The sequence below is a fragment of the Schistocerca piceifrons genome, chromosome 7 (genome assembly GCF_021461385.2).
Source record: "Schistocerca piceifrons isolate TAMUIC-IGC-003096 chromosome 7, iqSchPice1.1, whole genome shotgun sequence".
In the NCBI taxonomy this organism is placed as follows: domain Eukaryota; kingdom Metazoa; phylum Arthropoda; class Insecta; order Orthoptera; family Acrididae; genus Schistocerca; species Schistocerca piceifrons.
In genome coordinates this window covers 62,401,064-62,420,679 of record NC_060144.1, presented here as the reverse complement: position 1 = coordinate 62,420,679, position 19,616 = coordinate 62,401,064, and the positions used below count along the sequence as shown (strand labels likewise).

The window sequence follows — 19,616 nt, the reverse complement described above, 5'->3', positions numbered from 1 at the left end:
AGTAGTAACCACAGCTACTTCAAATCAGTAACATGGTACAGAATCATATTTTGGGAAATCTCAAACCATGTCTCTAACATAAAACTTCAAAAAACTATCGTTAGCATATGCACAATGTAATGTGAAGAGAATCATTTCACCCACTCCTAAGAAATCCAAGTATACGAAGTGTTCACTCACACTACATCTATGAACTGATTATCTTTGTATATAGTAATGGTGATTTATTTGTAGCAAATCAATTTCAGAATGATTACAAAACCAAGAATCAAAATAATTTTATGCTGCCCATCCACCATTTAAAACTTTATGCCCGAACTCCACAGTATATGGGTATGAAAATTTGCAAGAAAGTAAAATAAAATGAGGTGCTCAGTAGAAACACTGAAAAAACTTTACATAAGAAACTAGTGCAGAAAAGTTAGTATTCAACAGAAGAGTTCACGAAGAATGATTTGGAAATTTGAGCAAAAGAGAACACACAATTAGGGTGTTACAGACAATTATTAAAAAAAACTAATCATCAGTTTTGTATCAATTATGTATTTGATATAGTATAATATATTAATGATATTTTAAGAAAAACTGTAAACAAATTTTTGTGTTTTGAAGAGACTCCTGCACATTAATTTGATGACTTGAAATTGTATGTCATGAGACAAACTTCTGTTCTTTTGTATTCTTTTCTATGGATTCAACAAAATTTTCCATGAATTGTTTTCTTATACAATCATTGTGTAATTTGTATTTTTCTCCCGATCACACTGAAACATGAAATGAACAGAGCAGCTACAATACAGTATCCAAAATGGAACTTTCAGTTGAGTTTCACAGTGATACTCATGGCATTCATTTGGAATTTGTTGTCACTTGCTTTGCCCAGAAAACCTTACTGCATATGGAAATTTCTGAATGTTTTTTCAACATAATTTAAGGTTTCAAATTGCTCATATAGTGTAAGACAAACTGAGTTTGCATTCTGGTTGGATAGTGTGAGTAAACAAGAAAGAAGGGAAAAAAACACTAAAGATAAATCTTTCAACGGAACAGTACTTTATTTTGTTTTAATGTAGCACATGTAACAAATATGAAATAACAGTTTATATAAATATCTCTCCTATGCTGCACATGTAACTTTGTACATATAAATACAGGATTATGTAATTCAAGAGAAGAGTTAAAATGTAGGTGACAGATGAAAATGATTAACTGTATAACTGCCTCTATTCTTAATCATCCTCTTGTGGAAAAAATTTACAGGGGTAATAAAAGGAATTAGAAAGATGATAAAAGTTGTCTGGATATGTATAAACCCGTTCAAAGAGCTCATGTTCCAGTTGAATGGTGTATCATAACACAAGTTGCAGGATAGTGATATGAGTATTTCAATCTTATATGCATATTAAATATATGAACACTATAAATAAGCTTTACTTACAACATACTGGACATAACGATCTTCAATTACAAGTATTTTTATTTTTATTATTATTATTATTCTTACTTAACCTATAGCTGTACAGTGGCTGCCTGTACAAAAACGAGGTATGATTACACTTTACATTTCACTAAAGAATCCTATAAATTCATCTGTAAATGTTTACATGCACCTTAACTTTTTACATCACAATGATAATCTCTTTGGTTTCACTGTTGTGGAGAGCAAAAACATAGCTCTCAAGTTACATACAATTAATTTACACATTATCTATTAACATAAGATTGATTATGATGATAATGCTAGGCCCAGTCTTGCAAGAACCATCTCTTTTCGAAGTCTTGTTATCTCCCAGTATATATCATGCACTGTAACAGAGAGAATGTCAACTATTTAAATTGTGTGTGCATTTAGTAATGTGAATCCAACTATTGCAAGCCATTTATTAGGCCAGAACACACACACACACACACACACACACACACACACAAGTATATATTTATAATCACACACAAGTATATATTTATAATCTCAACATAAAAGTTGAAGCATTTTACTTGCATCTAGTCAAAAATATTCAGAAAGGTACAAAAAGTGTAACTAACAATTAGCACATCCCTTTAGTCACACAAAAGTTTTGTGCAAATACAAAGCAGACTAGTTAAAAAAATTGGGTACATAAAACTGTAATGAGCAGCAGGGAATGATAACACTTAATGTGGCAAAATGAATGTCATGCTAAAAATAACAGTTTCACTGACGCTGCACAGCAAGTGAATAAATCATATAGTGACTGACACATGGAAGATAGAAATATGCTGCCTGACAAAAAATGTGAGGTATCCAGAAGGGAGGGGCAAAATGAAATAAAACTTCACAAATTGAGAGGGTATGTGATGTTATTTCAATGCTTACGAAACTGAGTTACATTTGCATAAAACTTGGCAGTATGAGCACACCCTCTGGCCTGGGTGCTTATACTGATTTTGTTGGGAAGAGCGTCATAAAGCAATTGCATCCTCTCCTTAGACAAGCTAGTTCCCAGCTGTCTTAACTGGTCATCAATATCCTAGATATTGACACTGAGACCGAGCTGATGTCCGAACTAGTTTCACAAATGTTCTATTGGGGACAGTTCTGGGGATCTTGCTGGCCATAGGAGTATCCCAGCATCATGTGGACAGTTCATAGATGTATGGACAAGCATTGTCCTACTGAAAAATCGGACTATGATACTGTCACATGAGTGGCAACACATGAAGATATAGAATGTTTGTGAAGTATAGTTGTGCCATGAGAGTTCCCTTAGTCACTGCCAACCATGACCTGAAGTCATACCCAATGGTTCCCCACACAATGACACCATTTGTAAGGGCCCTTGTAAACAGTCACACTTGTTTGTCGAATTTACTCTTACCTAGCCACAGATTTGTCAAACAAGTTTGTATATGTACAATCAAAGTTTATCAATTTAACCTCACTTTTGAAGCAGATACTGTTCATGTATGCTGTATTTGGACAACACTGGGAATGGCTTCAAATGCAGATAAAGCATTTTTTTAACACTGACTGTGGCACTGTGTTTAACCCTCCACCGGGTGTGCCTATGTATAAAGTGCCACAATCAACACTGTATTGTGCTGTTCCATTGTTGGTTTACAATTGCAAGCCCGTACCTATTCCTTCATTATTACTTCAGCTAACACAGCACTAAGTTGTGCTTGTTGTATGTTCAAGTGACCAGCAGTAATATAAAATGAACAGTGAGCTAAGTTAAAAATATTTACAATTGATGCAAGAAAATGATCCAGATTTCGCACTAGCGGCACAATCTCGCAATGACACATTTGTGTATGGGGTAATTAGCAATCAAATAAGTGGTTTGCTGGGATCTGATGTAATTACACTGTTCAATACTTCAAGAGGGTCATTACTGTAGCGTAACATTTGTACAGAGCAACAGAGTGATGTAATGAAAGTTCATTTTATTATTGTTTGATTAGACTGTAATTTATCTCATATAATGTTTGTTTATTGTATTATTGTTTAATTAAAGTAAGCATAAAATGTAATTTTGTTCCTACATGTTTACTTTGGTACCATAAAGACAGCTATTTTATTGGCACAGTGTTACACTGTCCAGGTTATCTGGATACTTCCCACTAACACCAACCTATCAGAACTCAAGAGATGGGAACTTGCCCTTCAATATATCCTCTCTTCCCGTCACCCACCAGGCCTCAACCTCTGCTAATTTCAAGTTGCCGCCGCTCATACCTCACCTGTCATTCAACAACATCTTTGCCTCTGTACTTCTGCCTTGACTGACATCCCTGTCCAAACTCTTGCCTTTACAAATGTCTTAAAAAAAGAGAGAGAGAGAGAGAGAGAGAGAAGGTATATGTGCAGATCGATATGTGTGTGTGTGTGTGTGTGTGTGTGTGTGTGTGTGTGTGTGTGTGTGCACGCGAGTGTATACCTGTCCCTTTTTCCCCCTAAGTTACCTTTCCACTCCCAGGATTGGAATGACTCCTTACCCTCTCCCTTAAAACCCACATCCCTTCGTCTTCCCCTCTCCTTCCCTCCTTCCTGGTGAAGCAACCGTGGGGGGTTGCGAAAGCATGAATTTTGTGTGTATGTTTGTGTTGGTTAGTGTCTTTATCAACATACCAACACTTTCGTTTGGTAAGTTACATCATCTTTGTTTTTAGATATATGAACTAAACTTGATTTACAGATAAATGACAAGAAACATGCAAGTCAGATACAAATGCTGAATAAGCAGAAATGACATCTAATGACTTAAAATTAATTATATAAGAGAAAAGCAGAAACGTTTTATGAAATTAAATATTCTAAAAGTTTGAAAAACATCCAGAAAATCTGTGGTTAAGAAAGCAATCTGTATGGATTACCAGAAGGATCTTCCACTTCCTAATGTTTCAACCACTGAAGCATGCTACCATTCACAGCCATCATTAAATTCATCCAATTTGTGTCTACTTTATTCTGGGAAAGCTATATTATACATATATGACAAAACATTTTCCAACAAAGGATGAGCAAAATGACTAGTACACCCCCACATGAGGCCAGCTAGCATTATTGATCAAACAATTTTCATGACTTAAAACAATCAAAACATCTGAAGATTATGTTTTGGGGTAACTAAGGTGGCGGACATTGGCTTTGAGTTTTTGATGTCATGACAAATCCCTTATTTTGACCTCCATGAATTAAACATCTGTGAGATTAAATTTTTATGGGATTAAACTCCCAGACTGCCAAAACCTCAAATGCACACACCTACTTTTTACCAGTGGAATGAAAATTGTGGGCAACACAAAATTTTTAAAATCTCCCACACAAAATATTAGCTAGTCATTATGCATCCAGTCACTACCAATGTCATGAAATATTCTATATAGTCAAAATTAAAAGCAGACTGACTGACAAAACAGGCTAAGTGCAGAGTTCAAACAATCCATAAAGTTTAAAAATATGATTACTTTCTAGTTGATGTAACTGTGCAGAACTAAAAAATATTTTAAAATGTGGCTATAGTTTTCACTCTTATATAGCTAGAGAGGAGTTCAATTTACAATTAAACACAGAAGGTGAAAATGGGCGCGTTCACTACAAGATTAAACTATGTAACCACCAGCCTTCTCACGTAATACATTTATGAGCTGAAACCTTATGATGATCTCCTTAATAGCTTGTTTGTCTATCTTTGGAATGAAATAGATCACTGATTCTGTGTATTACATATTTGACAGTTTGTTGGTAGATTTGTGGAAGTTTGTGGCATTAGATGTCTATGGACTCATCATGTAATTCATGTAAATAACAGGCCACTGATCTGCGTATGTGGTGATGGCACCCGACAGTGACCCAGATGGGTTTCATAGGATTTACAGCAGGTGAATTTGGGTTGCCAAGACACCAACGTGAGCTCACTATAATGCTCATCAAACCACTGCAACATGGTTCCAGCTCCAAGCCATGGACAATTATACTGCTGAAAGATGACATCGCCATTGGGGAAGACGTCAAGCATGAAGGGACGCAGGTGGTTTGCAGCTGTCAGTGTGTCTTTGAATACTAGCGCAGATTCCAAGGAAGCACAGGAGAATGTCACCCATAGCTTAATACTGCTCCCATCAGCCTGTGTCCATGGTACACTGCACAATTCAAGCTGCCGTTCACCTCAGTGATGGTAGTTGTGGAGATAACCGGCCAACTAGTGTAGCAAAAATTTGATTCACCGAAAGAGCCAACATGTTTCCATTGATTGACAGTCAAATTCCAATGGCATCCTGCCCACTACAATCATAACTGATGATGCCGTTGGGTCAACATGTGAAAATGAAAAGGTGGTCTGCTGTGGAGTTCCATTTTCAACAATGTACGATGAACGGTGTGCTCTGAAACACTTGTGCGTGTGCTCTGAAACACTTGTGTGTGCACCAGAATTGTGCTCTTTCAGCAGAGATGCCCTACTTTACAAAGCAGACAAGACTCTTAAGCCCATGTTCTGTGAAGAGTCATGGACATGCAAGTGTTTAGTGCATAGTGGTTTTTTCAATGTCCTCCTATCTCTTTACATACATGCTCACAACCATAGATACTCATTCAAAGTAACTTATTTCAATGGATGTCCCCATTTGCAGCCCATATGTTTGCTAGGGTGACCCCCGTCGGTGACTGTTCCACTTACATACTTTTGCAACCACTTACTTGCTCGCAGTGCCACCAGGCAGCATCCAGTGTCGCGATGGGCAGTGGTCATAACGTTTTGGCTGATCGGTGAATACCAAGAGCCAAAAAAATGACTGGTATAGCTTTTTTTTCATTGAAAACATCTTTTTCAAAACCTTTTGCCAAAAGGGAATTATTGTATAACAGAGGCAAAATTAAACTTTTGTTCTCAGTGCAGCAGAATACACTATGTTTCCCATCATGAACAGGACAATGTAGGTGGCTGCACTGTTCACTCTGCCAACATGCCTCTAAGGATCATTCCAAGCTCGAACTGCAAGAGCATTTTCACTTTATTATAAGAAGGATCATCAGACTGGAAAGTTGTGACCAAACTAGTCTGCCTCGAAATGGTCACCCATAGTCAACCCTCTCTGCTGACAACCACTACAAATTCTTGTACCTGTCCCAAGCAGAAACCAAAAGAATTTTTGGTCGTCTTTTTTAAGGCAATTGGGAAGGACATTTTGACACAGACAGTACACAACCATCTTCACATGACCAATTTCACCTTTATACATCTGTTACAAACAGCAGTACAAACCCCAATTGGGACATAGTAGATACAGCATCAAAAAACCACCCAAAAAACTGAGAACGAAACAAATGTTATACTAGCTGGAGATCTTAAATGTCAATCTGATAAGCAGAACACCAAGGTACACATACTGATAGAAGCACTATCAAGGGAATGTATCATACTACTAAATAAATGACGAAACTTAAAGTGAGAAAAGAAGCAGCTGGACCAAATATCTACTCCTGAAAAATACAGCAAGAAAGAATAAAGCAAAACAAAGCTAACATCAAAAGAGTAAGGGCACTATTAGAGGGAGCCAAACTTGAAGAAACCCTGAAAATATCCATGGCATCAAAATCAAAAGAAGATGACTAATGCAAAAATGGTTTAAATTAGAATACTACTGAGAAAGAAAAGAAACTCAACATCCACACCTACATCAACATACATACTCCACAAGCTACCATATGGTGCATGGCAGAGGGTACATTGTACCACTGATAGTCATTTCCATTCCTGTTCCATTTGCAAACAGTGTGCATGAAAAATGACTGTCTATATGCCCCCAGTGAACCCTATTTTCTTTTATCTGCATGGTCCTTACACAACATGTCCATACAGGAACCATATGACAGTCAAACAATGGTATGTTCATACTGTCCTCCTGTGTGAATGATTTCTTAAAAGCAATCTTAACACTTTGGTTTTCCTTTTTCAGTCTTTGTTTGCCACACCACACTGGTCAATAAGTAACTGGATAGAAGCCTTCAACTTGTTTAGCAATTTTAAGTAGAACTACAATTTTCTTGGGTTCTTGGTAAGAACTTTTGTTAAGGTACGACTTTTATGAGTAGTTCTATGCTTTGCACATCAATCTTTTTACAGATACATGAATTTCTACTAACTTTTGCCTGTCATATGCACATTCATTTTCGAACTGAGAATGCGAGAGTCTCTGCTTTCTCAGCAGTTTCTGAATATGGTTATTTAACTATGGTGGGTCTTTTCTAACCTCAGTCTACTTACTCAGCACATACTTCTCCCAGTTATGATTTACAATCAGTTTAAACTTGCCAGTAATTCCATTATTCTCAAACTAAATGATGTCTATTCATTTTTTATGTGGGACCCTAACAACTGCTTATCTGCTCTTTCTAGCAAAAATATTCTCCTGGCTTTCTTCATGGATTTACTAACTTTAGTAAGCATTGTCACCATGATGGCATAATGCTCATTAATCTGTATCGCTATAGTGATACCACTGATAAGGTCAGGTGTGTCTGAAGCAACAAGGTCTAAAATATTTCCACTGTGTGTGGGCCATTGAACTGACATTTTTTTGGAAAACTAGTTCAAAATTACTTCACAAGACTGCCTGTCCGTCCACTGCAATGAATCAATAGATGTCCTGGTCTATACTTGTCACGTTAAAGTTAGCTCCAAATAATATTGCATGATCTGGGCATTTTCTCACTACTGAGCAAAATTGTCATGGCAAAATCAGGGAGCCAGTAGAACATCCAGTAACTGACTTGTGTTCTCCTAGACTTGTGAGATGTATTCAGGTGGCTTCAAGACGGGCTCAGTTTTGATCTCAATAGGCAAAGTGCTTCTTTTGACTGCAATGAACACCCTCACTCCTATGGTGTCTAAACTGTCTTTTCAATATACGTTCCAAACCTTGCTAAATATTTCAGAGCTTTTTACTTCAGGTTTCAGCCAGGTCTCAGTTTGCGAATAATTTCAGTGTGACAACTTTCCTGGAGGGCAGGAAATTTAGGAGCTTTGTTATGAATACTTCAACAATTTACTATTGAAATTTTGACAGTCTAAGCATTTACACTTTGTACATTGTCGATTTTGCTTTTTGCATACTGACTGGTGGACATCAAACCATAACCTAGCCTAAAAAGAACCTCACGTGCACCCCAGAAGCACTCTGCTACTCGAGTAATAGCTTCCTTTGTGTAGTGAACCCCTGACTTGCCATGGGGAGTCCCACAATTCTCCACCCTTTCATTGAGACCTTCCACTCGGTTCCAGACGAAAGTGCCCTCATCAATTCTGGGAACTACACTGCTAATTGTGAGTTCTGGTTGCACCCCATATATGAGAACATGAGTCATTACTTTCACCAGCTACCTGTATGAACTGAGGATGACCTTTTAACCCAAGCGACAGACATCATCTGTGCTGACATGAGCCACAACTTGCAGATGGCTGCACCCTACATGCTCGATATCTACAAGCAGGGCCGCCTCCGCATCTCAGATGAGGCTGCCTGGCAGATATACTGAATGCATATTACATTTCTTTCTGGCCCCGGGTTGGTATTTCCCTAAGGGGCTCCATGACACACCTAACGTTGGAACTATCATGAACTAGCAAACCCTGACACCCCCCCCCCCCAAAACGTCTGCTCAGACCCTGCTAAATGGGTGGCTACCTGTCCACCCACAGTGTGAATGGGTGAGGCCAGATAGGTAGCCTCACACTGGCACTCCGCCTGCCACTCACCCCTACGGTGATGGTGGATCCATTGCATCAGGTATACTGCAAGATGCCTCCACAGAGCCTGTGGACAGAACAAGCAACACCTGAGGTGTCCCATACAATGTGCCTGACACTCCACCACTACTACACCCTGAAGCAGCAGCCTAAAGACAGCTGACCATTGCCAAAAGCACCTTCTGCTGTTCACGAATCGCAGCCAGCTTGTAGCGTAACATGTCGTAGATCAAGTCCTGTTCCACTACATGAAAAACTGTTACATGTTTAAGTAAAGTAGGGGGTCAAATATCAACACACCTGTTGTGTGTACCGTGTCTGTTCCTGCAGATAGGACATATGAGAATGGAGCCGCAGTGCATGGAAGCCAGGAGAATGCTAACTACTTGCTGGGCATCTCGTATGCTCAGACCCAGAAGATGCACACAGAATAAATGGGGTTATGGAATCTCTTAGGGCAAAAATAAATGATGTTTTTGATTATAATTAATAAAGCTTTGTAATACTGTCAAATCGGTGCCACTCCTGTTTGAGTTCTCATAGAAAAGAATGTATTAGCATCATGTTAATGGACTGAACTGTAACTGCAGTTATTGCAATGTCGGAAAGCTTTAGCAGTTTCCTGCAGCAGACAAGAAGCTTCGGTAAAGACCACATGAGTATGGCACAGCATAGCTGGTCCACAAAATTCTACACAGTGAACGGGATTACATACACGCCAGATTCATAAAAAAAGAGGTAATCTTTTAACAGAATATTGTGATGCTTGGTACAAGACACAAGTCAAATAGTACCAGGCAATACCAAACTGAACTGAACCCACCAACATGACCAAAACCCAAATCCATATTTTCCCCCCTTATGGCGATAGTGTTCTTGGAAAAAATTGCGAAAGAAGCACATTAACAACTTAGAATTTGCACAAATACAGAAAGAGCATGTATATCAAGAAGACAGAGTTGCTATGGGCAACAAGAAAACAAAATACAGAGCTATGCAATTAGTTGCAAATTTAAATTGAAAATTGCTTCCAGTATCAGTGATATTACAGTATCAATTGATACAAAAAATGTACAAATCTTGTTCATATTACTGACTAAGAACAATTTTGACAGAGATCTTATCTGCACAACACTGAAATCATCGATCTGGCAGCACGCTACTGATGCATCTCAACACAACAACCCGGGTCAATCTTCAACTGCTGATGGCACATAGCCGTATAATTGCAGTCTACTAGCACCAATGGCACACTGCCATCAGCTGACACAAGCAGTCGCCATTCGGCAAGATACTACATGCAGTAAGCAGTAAATTTTGTCATACTGTGTGATTGGGTGTTTTATAGCGTGTGATATATATATATGATAATTGAATATAATAGAGGGAAACATTCCACGCGGGAAAAATATATTTAAAAACAAAGATGATGTGACTTACCATACGAAAGCGCTGGCAGGTCGATAGAAACACAAACAAACACATACATACACACAAAATTCTAGCTTTCGCAACCAATGGTTCCTTGGTCAGGAAAGAGGGAAGGAGAGGGAACGACGAAAGGGGGAAAAAAGGACAGGTACACACACACACACACACACACACACACACACACACACACACACACACACACACACACATCCATCCCCATGGTATGTGCGGATATGTGTGTGTGTGTGTGTGTGTGTGTGTGTGTGTGTGTGTGTGTGTGTGTGTGTTATACCTGTCCTTTTTTCCCCCTAAGGTAAGTGTGGTGTCACCGCCAGACACCACACTTGCTAGGTGGTAGCCTTTAAATCGGCCACGGTCCATTAGTATACGTCGGACCCGCGTGTCGCCACTGTCAGTGATTGCAGACCGAGCGCCACCACACGGCAGGTCTACAGAGACGTCCTGGCACTCGCCCCAGTTGTACAGCCGACTTAGCCAGAGATGGATCACTGACAACTACGCTCTCATTTGCCGAGACGATAGTTAGCATAGCCTTCAGCTACATCATTTGCTACGACCTAGCAAGGTGCCATAGCATTTGATATTATTTTATATTGTGGTTATAACATGTACCGTCAAGAGAGATGTTCTACAATTGTGGATTAAAGTTAAGTATTACATCAACTACGTACTTTATTTGCTACTATTAATTCCTTTAACTGTTCCAGACCAATCTGCGTGAGCTTAATGCGTGCCTTTCGGCTTCCTCTCATTGTGACTTGGCTGTCTTGCAAAGTCACAACAGTATGTCTTTCCGCTCCCGGGATTGGAATGACTCCTTACCCTCTCCCTTAAAAAAAACCACATCCTTTCGTCTTTCCCTCTCCTTCCCTCTTTCCTGACCAAGCAACCATTGGTTGCGAAAGCTAGAATTTTGTGTGTATGTATGTGTTTGTTTGTGTTTCTATCGACCTGCCAGCGCTTTCGTATGGTAAGTCACATCATCTTTGTTTTTTTATATATATATATAACTTGCCAAACGAAAGTGCTGGCAGGTCGATAGACACACAAACATACACACAAAATTCAAGCTTTCGCAACAAACGGTTGCTTCATCAGGAAAGAGGGAAGGAGAGGGAAAGGCGAAAGGATGTGGGTTTTTTTAAGGGAGAGGGTAAGGAGTCATTCCAATCCTGGGAGCGGAAAGACTTACCTTAGGGGGAAAAAAGGACAGGTATACACGCGCGCGCGCACGCGCACGCACGCACGCACGCACGCACACACACACACACACACACACACACACACACACACACACACACACACACCTTTCCATTATCTTTGACCTTACACAGCTCTGAGGAATATATTAAAACCTGAACAGACAAACTGGATACTATAAATACGGCAATAGAAGATACTGTAAATATTAATTTAATGCAAAACTGGTTATCATACAAGACAGTATTACTAGTAAGGTAAATGAAGCAATAGAAGAGGACTTCACAGTTCAAATAACAGAGCAGGCAACAAGTTAACAGATACTGACTCAAAGGTTAACAGTCTCACAGAAAAATTACCTGATGAAGTACATCAAGTAGTAAATATGGAGCTTTAGCAATATTTTCATAATGCTAGAGATAAGTTCCACAAATTACAACTCAAAATTTCCAATATGAATATATGGGTAGACTCTTTATAGCATAACAAGCTCTTAAATAATGAAGAAACACTTAACTCTTTAGAAACCAAACTTCAAAATTTTATTTACAGAATAGCTCCACCATCTTGGAGGGTAATACTACACTCTGCCAAGAATATTACTAAAGCTTTGGACTGCAATTACAGAGACTCGAAATAGCTTGCAAAACACACAAATTTGAAATGGTGCAGGGTTACCTGTGGATCTGGAAGAAGATTTATAATTGGGCAGCGGCTTAAATTTGGCAAAACAGTTCGCCAAGTCTAAGCAGGAAGTTCACCCAATCTAATTCTTAAGAGTATTTAAGTGAGGTGATCACTAGAAAATAGATTTCACATTAGGATATTTATCCAAGAGATGCAGCAGAATGGGGTAATGCTTATTATGAAGATTTTAAAACATGGGAGGATTTCCAGGAGAAGTTTAAAAGGACATATCTTCTTTACAGCAAGTAGCAAATCTGTCTTTTCCTACATTGTTGATATTCCTACCTCAAGTATTGTGAGGTTTAGATTAGTTACTGAAATATCTTTTAATACTTGACTTTTCCAACAGAACTTTAAGATGTAGTCTGGATAACTACAAGGCAGAAGTACCTTTTAAGCCAAGTTCACCTGTAATACAGAAATTTTTAATTCAAATAAAATGTGCACACTAACTAGTGCTAACATTTTAATGGAGTACTGAAGAAGTTCAGGATCAATCCAGAAAAGATATTCAGATAAAAGCATTCCAACCCAATTTATTGACTGATACACAGAAACAAGAGCTGCATGACATTTTAAGTGAATATAGTGATGTCTTCTAAGACAAACCACATGGAATTAGCAGTTGTGCTTTCAGTTTTAAAATGAAAAATATAGAACCTTTCTTTTGTAAACTATATCCAGTACCAATTTGTCTCAAGAATGCTGTCCAGGAGGAGAAAATAAAATGATAGACCACATAGAAACAAGCATAGTATTAGTGCACATAATAATCCACTGTTGTGGATCACATCAAACTACTCCTTTTACAGTTTAGGCACTTAGTACTTCACTTTTTTTCTACTTTAACACACTTTTCATTTACCTGAACTTTTGACCAAGCCTCGTTCAATGTATCTCAAGTAATTCAAGAAATCGCAGACAGCTATGATCTGAAACAGAATTGTAACAAACGTCACTTTATAAGAAAGTTAAATTTAGGAGAATATATTGCCACATGTAGAACTGTCACCTTACCCTGTTCCTGCAGATCTGGGAGATATAATGCCATTGCTCCTGGTCACCTAGTTTCATTCTGTAATGACACTGCCTCGGAGTTTCAAGTAGGGCACATTTTCTAAAACCAGAAAATACTGTATCACATTCTCTAGAAATTTTACAGTTACTGGAAGGTAAAGATTGATCACTACCACAGTTACAATCAAGGTTGCATTCCACCAGCTGAATCCAGTTACATGTTAGCACAAATCAGAACACTCAGCAAAAATTACACATGGTTTATTGTCAATATAATGTAACTGGATAGATAAAAAATCTACTCACCAAGTGGTGGCTGAACACATATATGAAAAGAGGTCATAATTAGGCGAGCTTTTTCAGCCAGTAGCTCCTTCTTTTGGCAGAAACGTTGAAGAGGAAGGAAGATAGGTGAAGGAAAAGTACTGGAGAGGTCTAACAAAAGGGGTAGATTTTGGAAAAGTCACCCGGAACTACAGGTTGGGGGAGACTTATCAGACGGGATCAGAAGGAAAGATTGATTGTTGGGGACCATGCCAGATGAGACTTGAAAACCTGAGAACCTACAGACAAGAGACAGGGTAATATGCAAGACAGGGATTATTGCTAAAACATCCTGTAGGGCTTAATAAGAGTGAGAAGCTAAGTGCACTGTACATAACAGAGGTGGGGAAGTGGATGCCAAAAAATAGATATGAAAATGAAAAGATAGAAAACAAAACTGGAGTGAAGAAAGGAGCAGTTACTGTGAAAAAGTGCTTGGATGGAAGAAATTAACATAAATTAAGGCTAGGCGGGTGGTGAGAACTAGTTCCCACCTGCGGAGTTCTGAGAAATTCGTGTCTGGGAGAAGAATCCAGATGGCATGTGTGGTAAAACAGGCACTGAGGTCAGGGCTGTCGTGTTGTAGAGCATGCTGTGCAACAGGATATTATGTGTTGCCTGGATGTACCCTCTGCTATGCCCATTCATCCTGATTGATAATTTGGTGGTAGTCATTTCGATGTAAAAGGCCAAACAGAGTCTACTTAACAGCTGCTATATGACGTGTTGTTCCACAGGCGGCTATCCCTTTGATAGTATATGTTTTTCCAGTTACAGGGCTGGTGTAGGTGGTGGTAGGAGGGTGCATAGAGTAAGTCTTGCAGCAGGTAAGGTCTCAAGGGTAGGAGCCATAGTATATGGATGTGAATGCAGGAGGAGCATAAGGTCTGACAAGAATATTGCAGAGACTGGGAGGATGATAAAAAGCTATTCTAGATGAGGTTCCAGGTGACTTTTCCAAAATTTACCCCTTTTCCTAGACTTTCCACTCCTTTTGCTTCACCCCTCCTCTTTCCCCTTCAATCCTTTTGCCAGAAGAAGGAGTCACTGGCTCCAAATGCTTGCCTAATTATAACCTCCTTTTATGTGTGTGTTCTGCCACTGCTTGGTGAGTGGATATTTTATCTATCCAATTACACTATATTGTCAACAACGGATTGCGTTTGTTGTTATATTAGCACGTGGTTTATTATGGATTTTGTGATGCAATTTGTATTGGACATCACAACAGATGTTTGTATGGATGTTGACAAGTCATTAGTAACAATCCTCGCTGGTTCCAAAATGATGTGTATATGATCTTCAACACTGCAATCATGAGTGCCTCTCCTCCTTAACCAGAATTTGGCTGTAAGGGTTAAGTGTCACACCCAGCTCTAATCTCCATGGTCAATATGGTTAAAGATCTTAAAACCTGCATCATAGTATTCGGTCATTAGTCCAATACTGCAGTCTACATTTCGCTTTCTTCGAGAGTTAACGGCACAGTAGAATTAATTACATGGTCCCTACAAACTGGTAAGTAAGTGTTGTCATCATGAAGCACACATTACATGCAATTGCAATTTAAGCTCCCGAAACATATCTTTCATAGTGTGCAATCAAAATTAAAAGTCCAAATCTGATACTTATTACCATAAATTATATATCATTTCTCTAAAACTTAGCATTCACTCATGCTTACTATGGCTTTGATCACTAAGGTTTGGCTGGACATAAAACACAAGTAACCTGAAGGCAATCTGACTTCTAGCATTTCAGAACCAAGGAGTTAAACATCAAAGAAAACGTTGCCACACTTTTGGCAATTTAATAAAGTTGCTGAAGTAGTAATCAATTGAAAGGCTTGTGCTGGGCAATGGACCACATGAAAAGTAGGTAAGTAATAAATACAAAATTATCTCTCAGATATACCATTTAGTGGCATCCTTTATAAAATCGCAGCTGTATAACAATGTTGCCAACATTCAAAAAAGGAACTAACTCTTTAAAGTAAGTACTGTAAAATACAAATAAAGAAATATAGTCGGTAAAAGAGACATGGATAATAGTTTATGCTTCTTGTCACCCACGGTTCAGTTGTGTTGATGATTCTTTCCACAGTTTGAATTCTTTTAGTCCTGTATCAATAGTTATAACATTATGATGAAAAATAATTTAAACTGCAGTAGCTTAAAAGAAAAATGCTGCACATTATGTTTTTTTTATTTAACTTGCACACCCAAAAACGTTTTGCCTTATTTACAGGAAGCAACTTCAGTGGGTGTTATGAAATATCACAGGATTTTTTCATTTGCACATATAGCTTATTGTTTGTGCTGTAGGTTATAGGTTTAGAACAGTTCATTGAAGTTTTTATAATGAAATTCATAGGTACTTAGAGATTAGCTTGTAAACCAAACATTGTTTGTAAACAAAACAATAACCTATATTTGCAAACGAAAAAATCTGTAATATTTCAGGATATCCATTGGAGGTATGTCATAAGCAAGACATAACACATCTGGATACACATGTAGCGTGCAAAAGGCATTTTTTAAACTACTGCAATTCATATATAGCTGTTGTGAAAATGGCCACCACAAGAGACTCATTAAAATATTTTAGGCTTTTTATAACCTCATTAAAGAACAGAAGAACACTGCATATCTTGATGGCAAAGTTTTATTCAATGAGTAGAACCAGTGAATGAAAATTCTACAGTTTTTGCAGTAATTCATTCGTTCTTATAGCTGGGCATGTAGCACAATATATGTGCACAGTTTTTGAGAGCTATTGAGTAATAACAGTGTTACAACTTTAGTAATCTTATGGAGTTAATGTGTTTCCTTTGTAGCAGAATATGATATCCATTCTATGACAGAATATATTAGCATTACCATTCAACAGTAGGGAGGGTTTTGCAATACTGGAGTATGATAATGTGCTTCTGCATGCATAGTAATTCCACAGCCAAAAGCTGATGTAATAAGAATAATTAAATGATATTCTTTATTATTAGTTTGTAGGGAAAGGAAGCCAAAAATGTATGAAGTGGAATGGCTGTAATAAATACCAATAAGACTGCAGCAGCAGACTTAACCATGTTAATAAAGATATGGATAAAGTATTGATGTACCTGCTGTAAACTGTTGTATAGGGGGTGCAATGACTGAAGGTGGGGACAGCAGATGAAGACAGATTTAGAGGGAAAGGAACAAAGTGTGAACAGTCTGAGACTGATCTGCAGAATGCAATGTCAACCCAAGAAATTATGATCAGAGGCGACTGCCATTGTGTAGAGTAATGCAATAGCATAATGAGGTAATGGCACACACTGATTAAAACATACATCTAACACAATTAAAAATCCAAAGCAATAATATTCTGACAGAGTGCAAAAGATACAGCCAGTATCAAAGAGGTTTCACTGATAGAATAAGAGGTTAAGAAAACAAAATTATTACTAAACACAATGTATGTGAGTTGAATGGCTGCACCATGGCAATACATAAATATCGAAAGGAGAAGGAAGACCTGAAGGTCAGAGCGAAAGACTCAAAGATTACACCAAGTACAGCATAGTGTACAGGAGTGGCAACAGATGAGCTCTAATATTTTAAAAGTGATGATAAAGACAAAAATTTCACAATTCTACAAATGGCAGTTTGTCTTAGTAGTGTGATTATAAATGATCGACAAGATACAATGAATAAACTTCATGGATATGTTAATTTTTTAAATACCTATTCATTTTCAGAAGTTGGAAAAGACTGTTGCTACATGTTTCTTCATGACCTAAGTCTGTTAGGTGTGGTCATCTATAAGCATCTCTTTTTTTTTTTGTCTATACCTGTCACTCCCATTGCACACGAACTGCTTACAATAATTAGGGTTCACAGTTAACTGCTGAGTAACATAACATTTGATTGGTCATACTTTTGAAATGTATAGATTGCTTGAGAGAATTTTCTGACAAAACAGCTTGCACTACAACATAATCTATGGATGACTATAGTTAGATATCGAGTGGTATGCAGTTTCATGCAGTACTGTGTTTACTGATTGGTTTGTTATGCAATTTATCACTGCTGTACTTACTTAGGAAATATGGTTTTGCTTTTGTCACTGACTGCTTCAATAAAAATATTTCCTTCTTCAACAGCATCCCGTACTTTGGCAGCCAGTTCTCCATTTGGAAAATCAAGACACAGATTTATGTCTTCATTATATATCCTTGCAATGAATGGATCTGATTTGTCCAGCTTGGGGTTCTGTTTCCATGCAACAAATTCTTTGTGAATATTTGGATCAACCTGCAATATTGTTAAATTAAATTATCACTTGAAGAAAACATGGAAAGGGAGATTAAATCATTCATTCTAATTTCTGGGTTGACAATAATAACAAAATTGTGTCAGTCATTAATGTACATCAACAGATATTGGTTGATTGGTTGGTTGATTTGAGGGAGGGGACCAAACAATGAGGTCATCGGTCCCATTGGATTATGGAACGATAGGGAAGGAAGTTGAAGATGCCCTTTCAAAGGAACCATCCTAGCATTTGCCAGAAGTGGTTTAGGGAAATCATGGAAGACCTAAATCAGGATGGCTGGACACGGGACGTCATCCTCCCAAATGCGTGTACAGTGTGCTAATCACTGCACCACCTCGCTTGGTCAACAAATGTTATTTATATTATATCACAGTCAATGAAAAGTTATGACAATGTATGAAAATGATATTTCAATTAAACTCTGTTAATATTCCTCTTTTTTACAGGCCTTAACCCATATCTTCATGGGGTTGGCAAGTTAATCTTTATTTGGCAATGTTAGTGGTAGAAGGTGGCTGGATTCCCTTCCTGTCATCACCAATCCCCCCTCCCCCCCTTTGATGAAGATTATGCACCCTATCTGTTTGCATCTAGTGCTACCCACATGAAAGTGTTACAGTGCATAAAATACCTGCAAATTGGGAATCTGAGGTGAGACATAAGTACCATCCCAGTATTCACTTACTCTGATACTGGAAACCACACAAAAACCACATCCAGACCGGCCAGGACACCAGCCCTCACTGTTAGTCTGCCACATGGAATCAATCTGGGGACAGCATGCCTTCCTGAGTCTCGGAAGTGGGAAAATAATGTTCCGGCTGTCTGGGCGGGTATATAAGCTCTGTTAATATTCCATGGAATAAGGGCAGACACACTTCATGTTATGAAGTGAGTACTACAAGACAACTGAATGGAAAAATTGTGACCAGGTGGCAAATGTGGGGAAGTTTGAAGCTGACGACAATATGTCAATCAATTTACTCATATCTTTCATACATTCAAAATCTGATAGATAAAAAGCAAAAGATAAAATAGAGGGTGTCCCAGAAATATTGCAGCAAACTTTGAGGGGTTGTAGGGAGTGTGTTGGTGACCAATTCAACGATAGGGACCTGTGTTGCGAAATGTCATCCTATGATGCTATAGAGTGTTAAAGTTATAGGTGCTGACGCCTGCAACTATGCCACCCCCTTGGCAGCATATGTGACTTTATACACTGGTGGACCATGTGTGGAACATCTCACAATGTTACTTGTTACTGAATGATCACAACTGACTGCCATGATCACCAGTGGAGAAGATGGAGTTAGCTGCTGTGTAGACAGGCTTTGTCTACTGTGAGTGAAATGCTCTGTTGCCTCTGTGGATAACAGTTTAACCACAGGTTTC

At 38.3% G+C, this 19,616-nt stretch overlaps 1 protein-coding gene across 5 annotated transcripts in view; it reads right to left on the bottom strand.

Annotated features, from left to right (window-relative positions):
• Window positions 1-1,032: 1,032 nt before the first annotated feature.
• The window catches only part of LOC124805094 (guanine nucleotide exchange factor for Rab-3A-like), a 494,280-nt gene continuing 475,696 nt past the window's right edge, over window positions 1,033-19,616 (bottom strand). For all 5 annotated transcript variants that reach the window (XM_047265532.1, XM_047265533.1, XM_047265534.1 and 2 more), the window contains 4 exons: window positions 17,988-18,202; window positions 13,584-13,683; window positions 13,432-13,498; window positions 1,033-1,806 (listed from right to left, as the gene is read on the bottom strand). In XM_047265532.1, coding sequence (XP_047121488.1) covers window positions 1,727-1,806; window positions 13,432-13,498; window positions 13,584-13,683; window positions 17,988-18,202 — 462 coding nt within the window. In that variant the 3' untranslated portion in view covers window positions 1,033-1,726. The remainder of the gene's footprint in view (window positions 1,807-13,431; window positions 13,499-13,583; window positions 13,684-17,987; window positions 18,203-19,616) is intronic.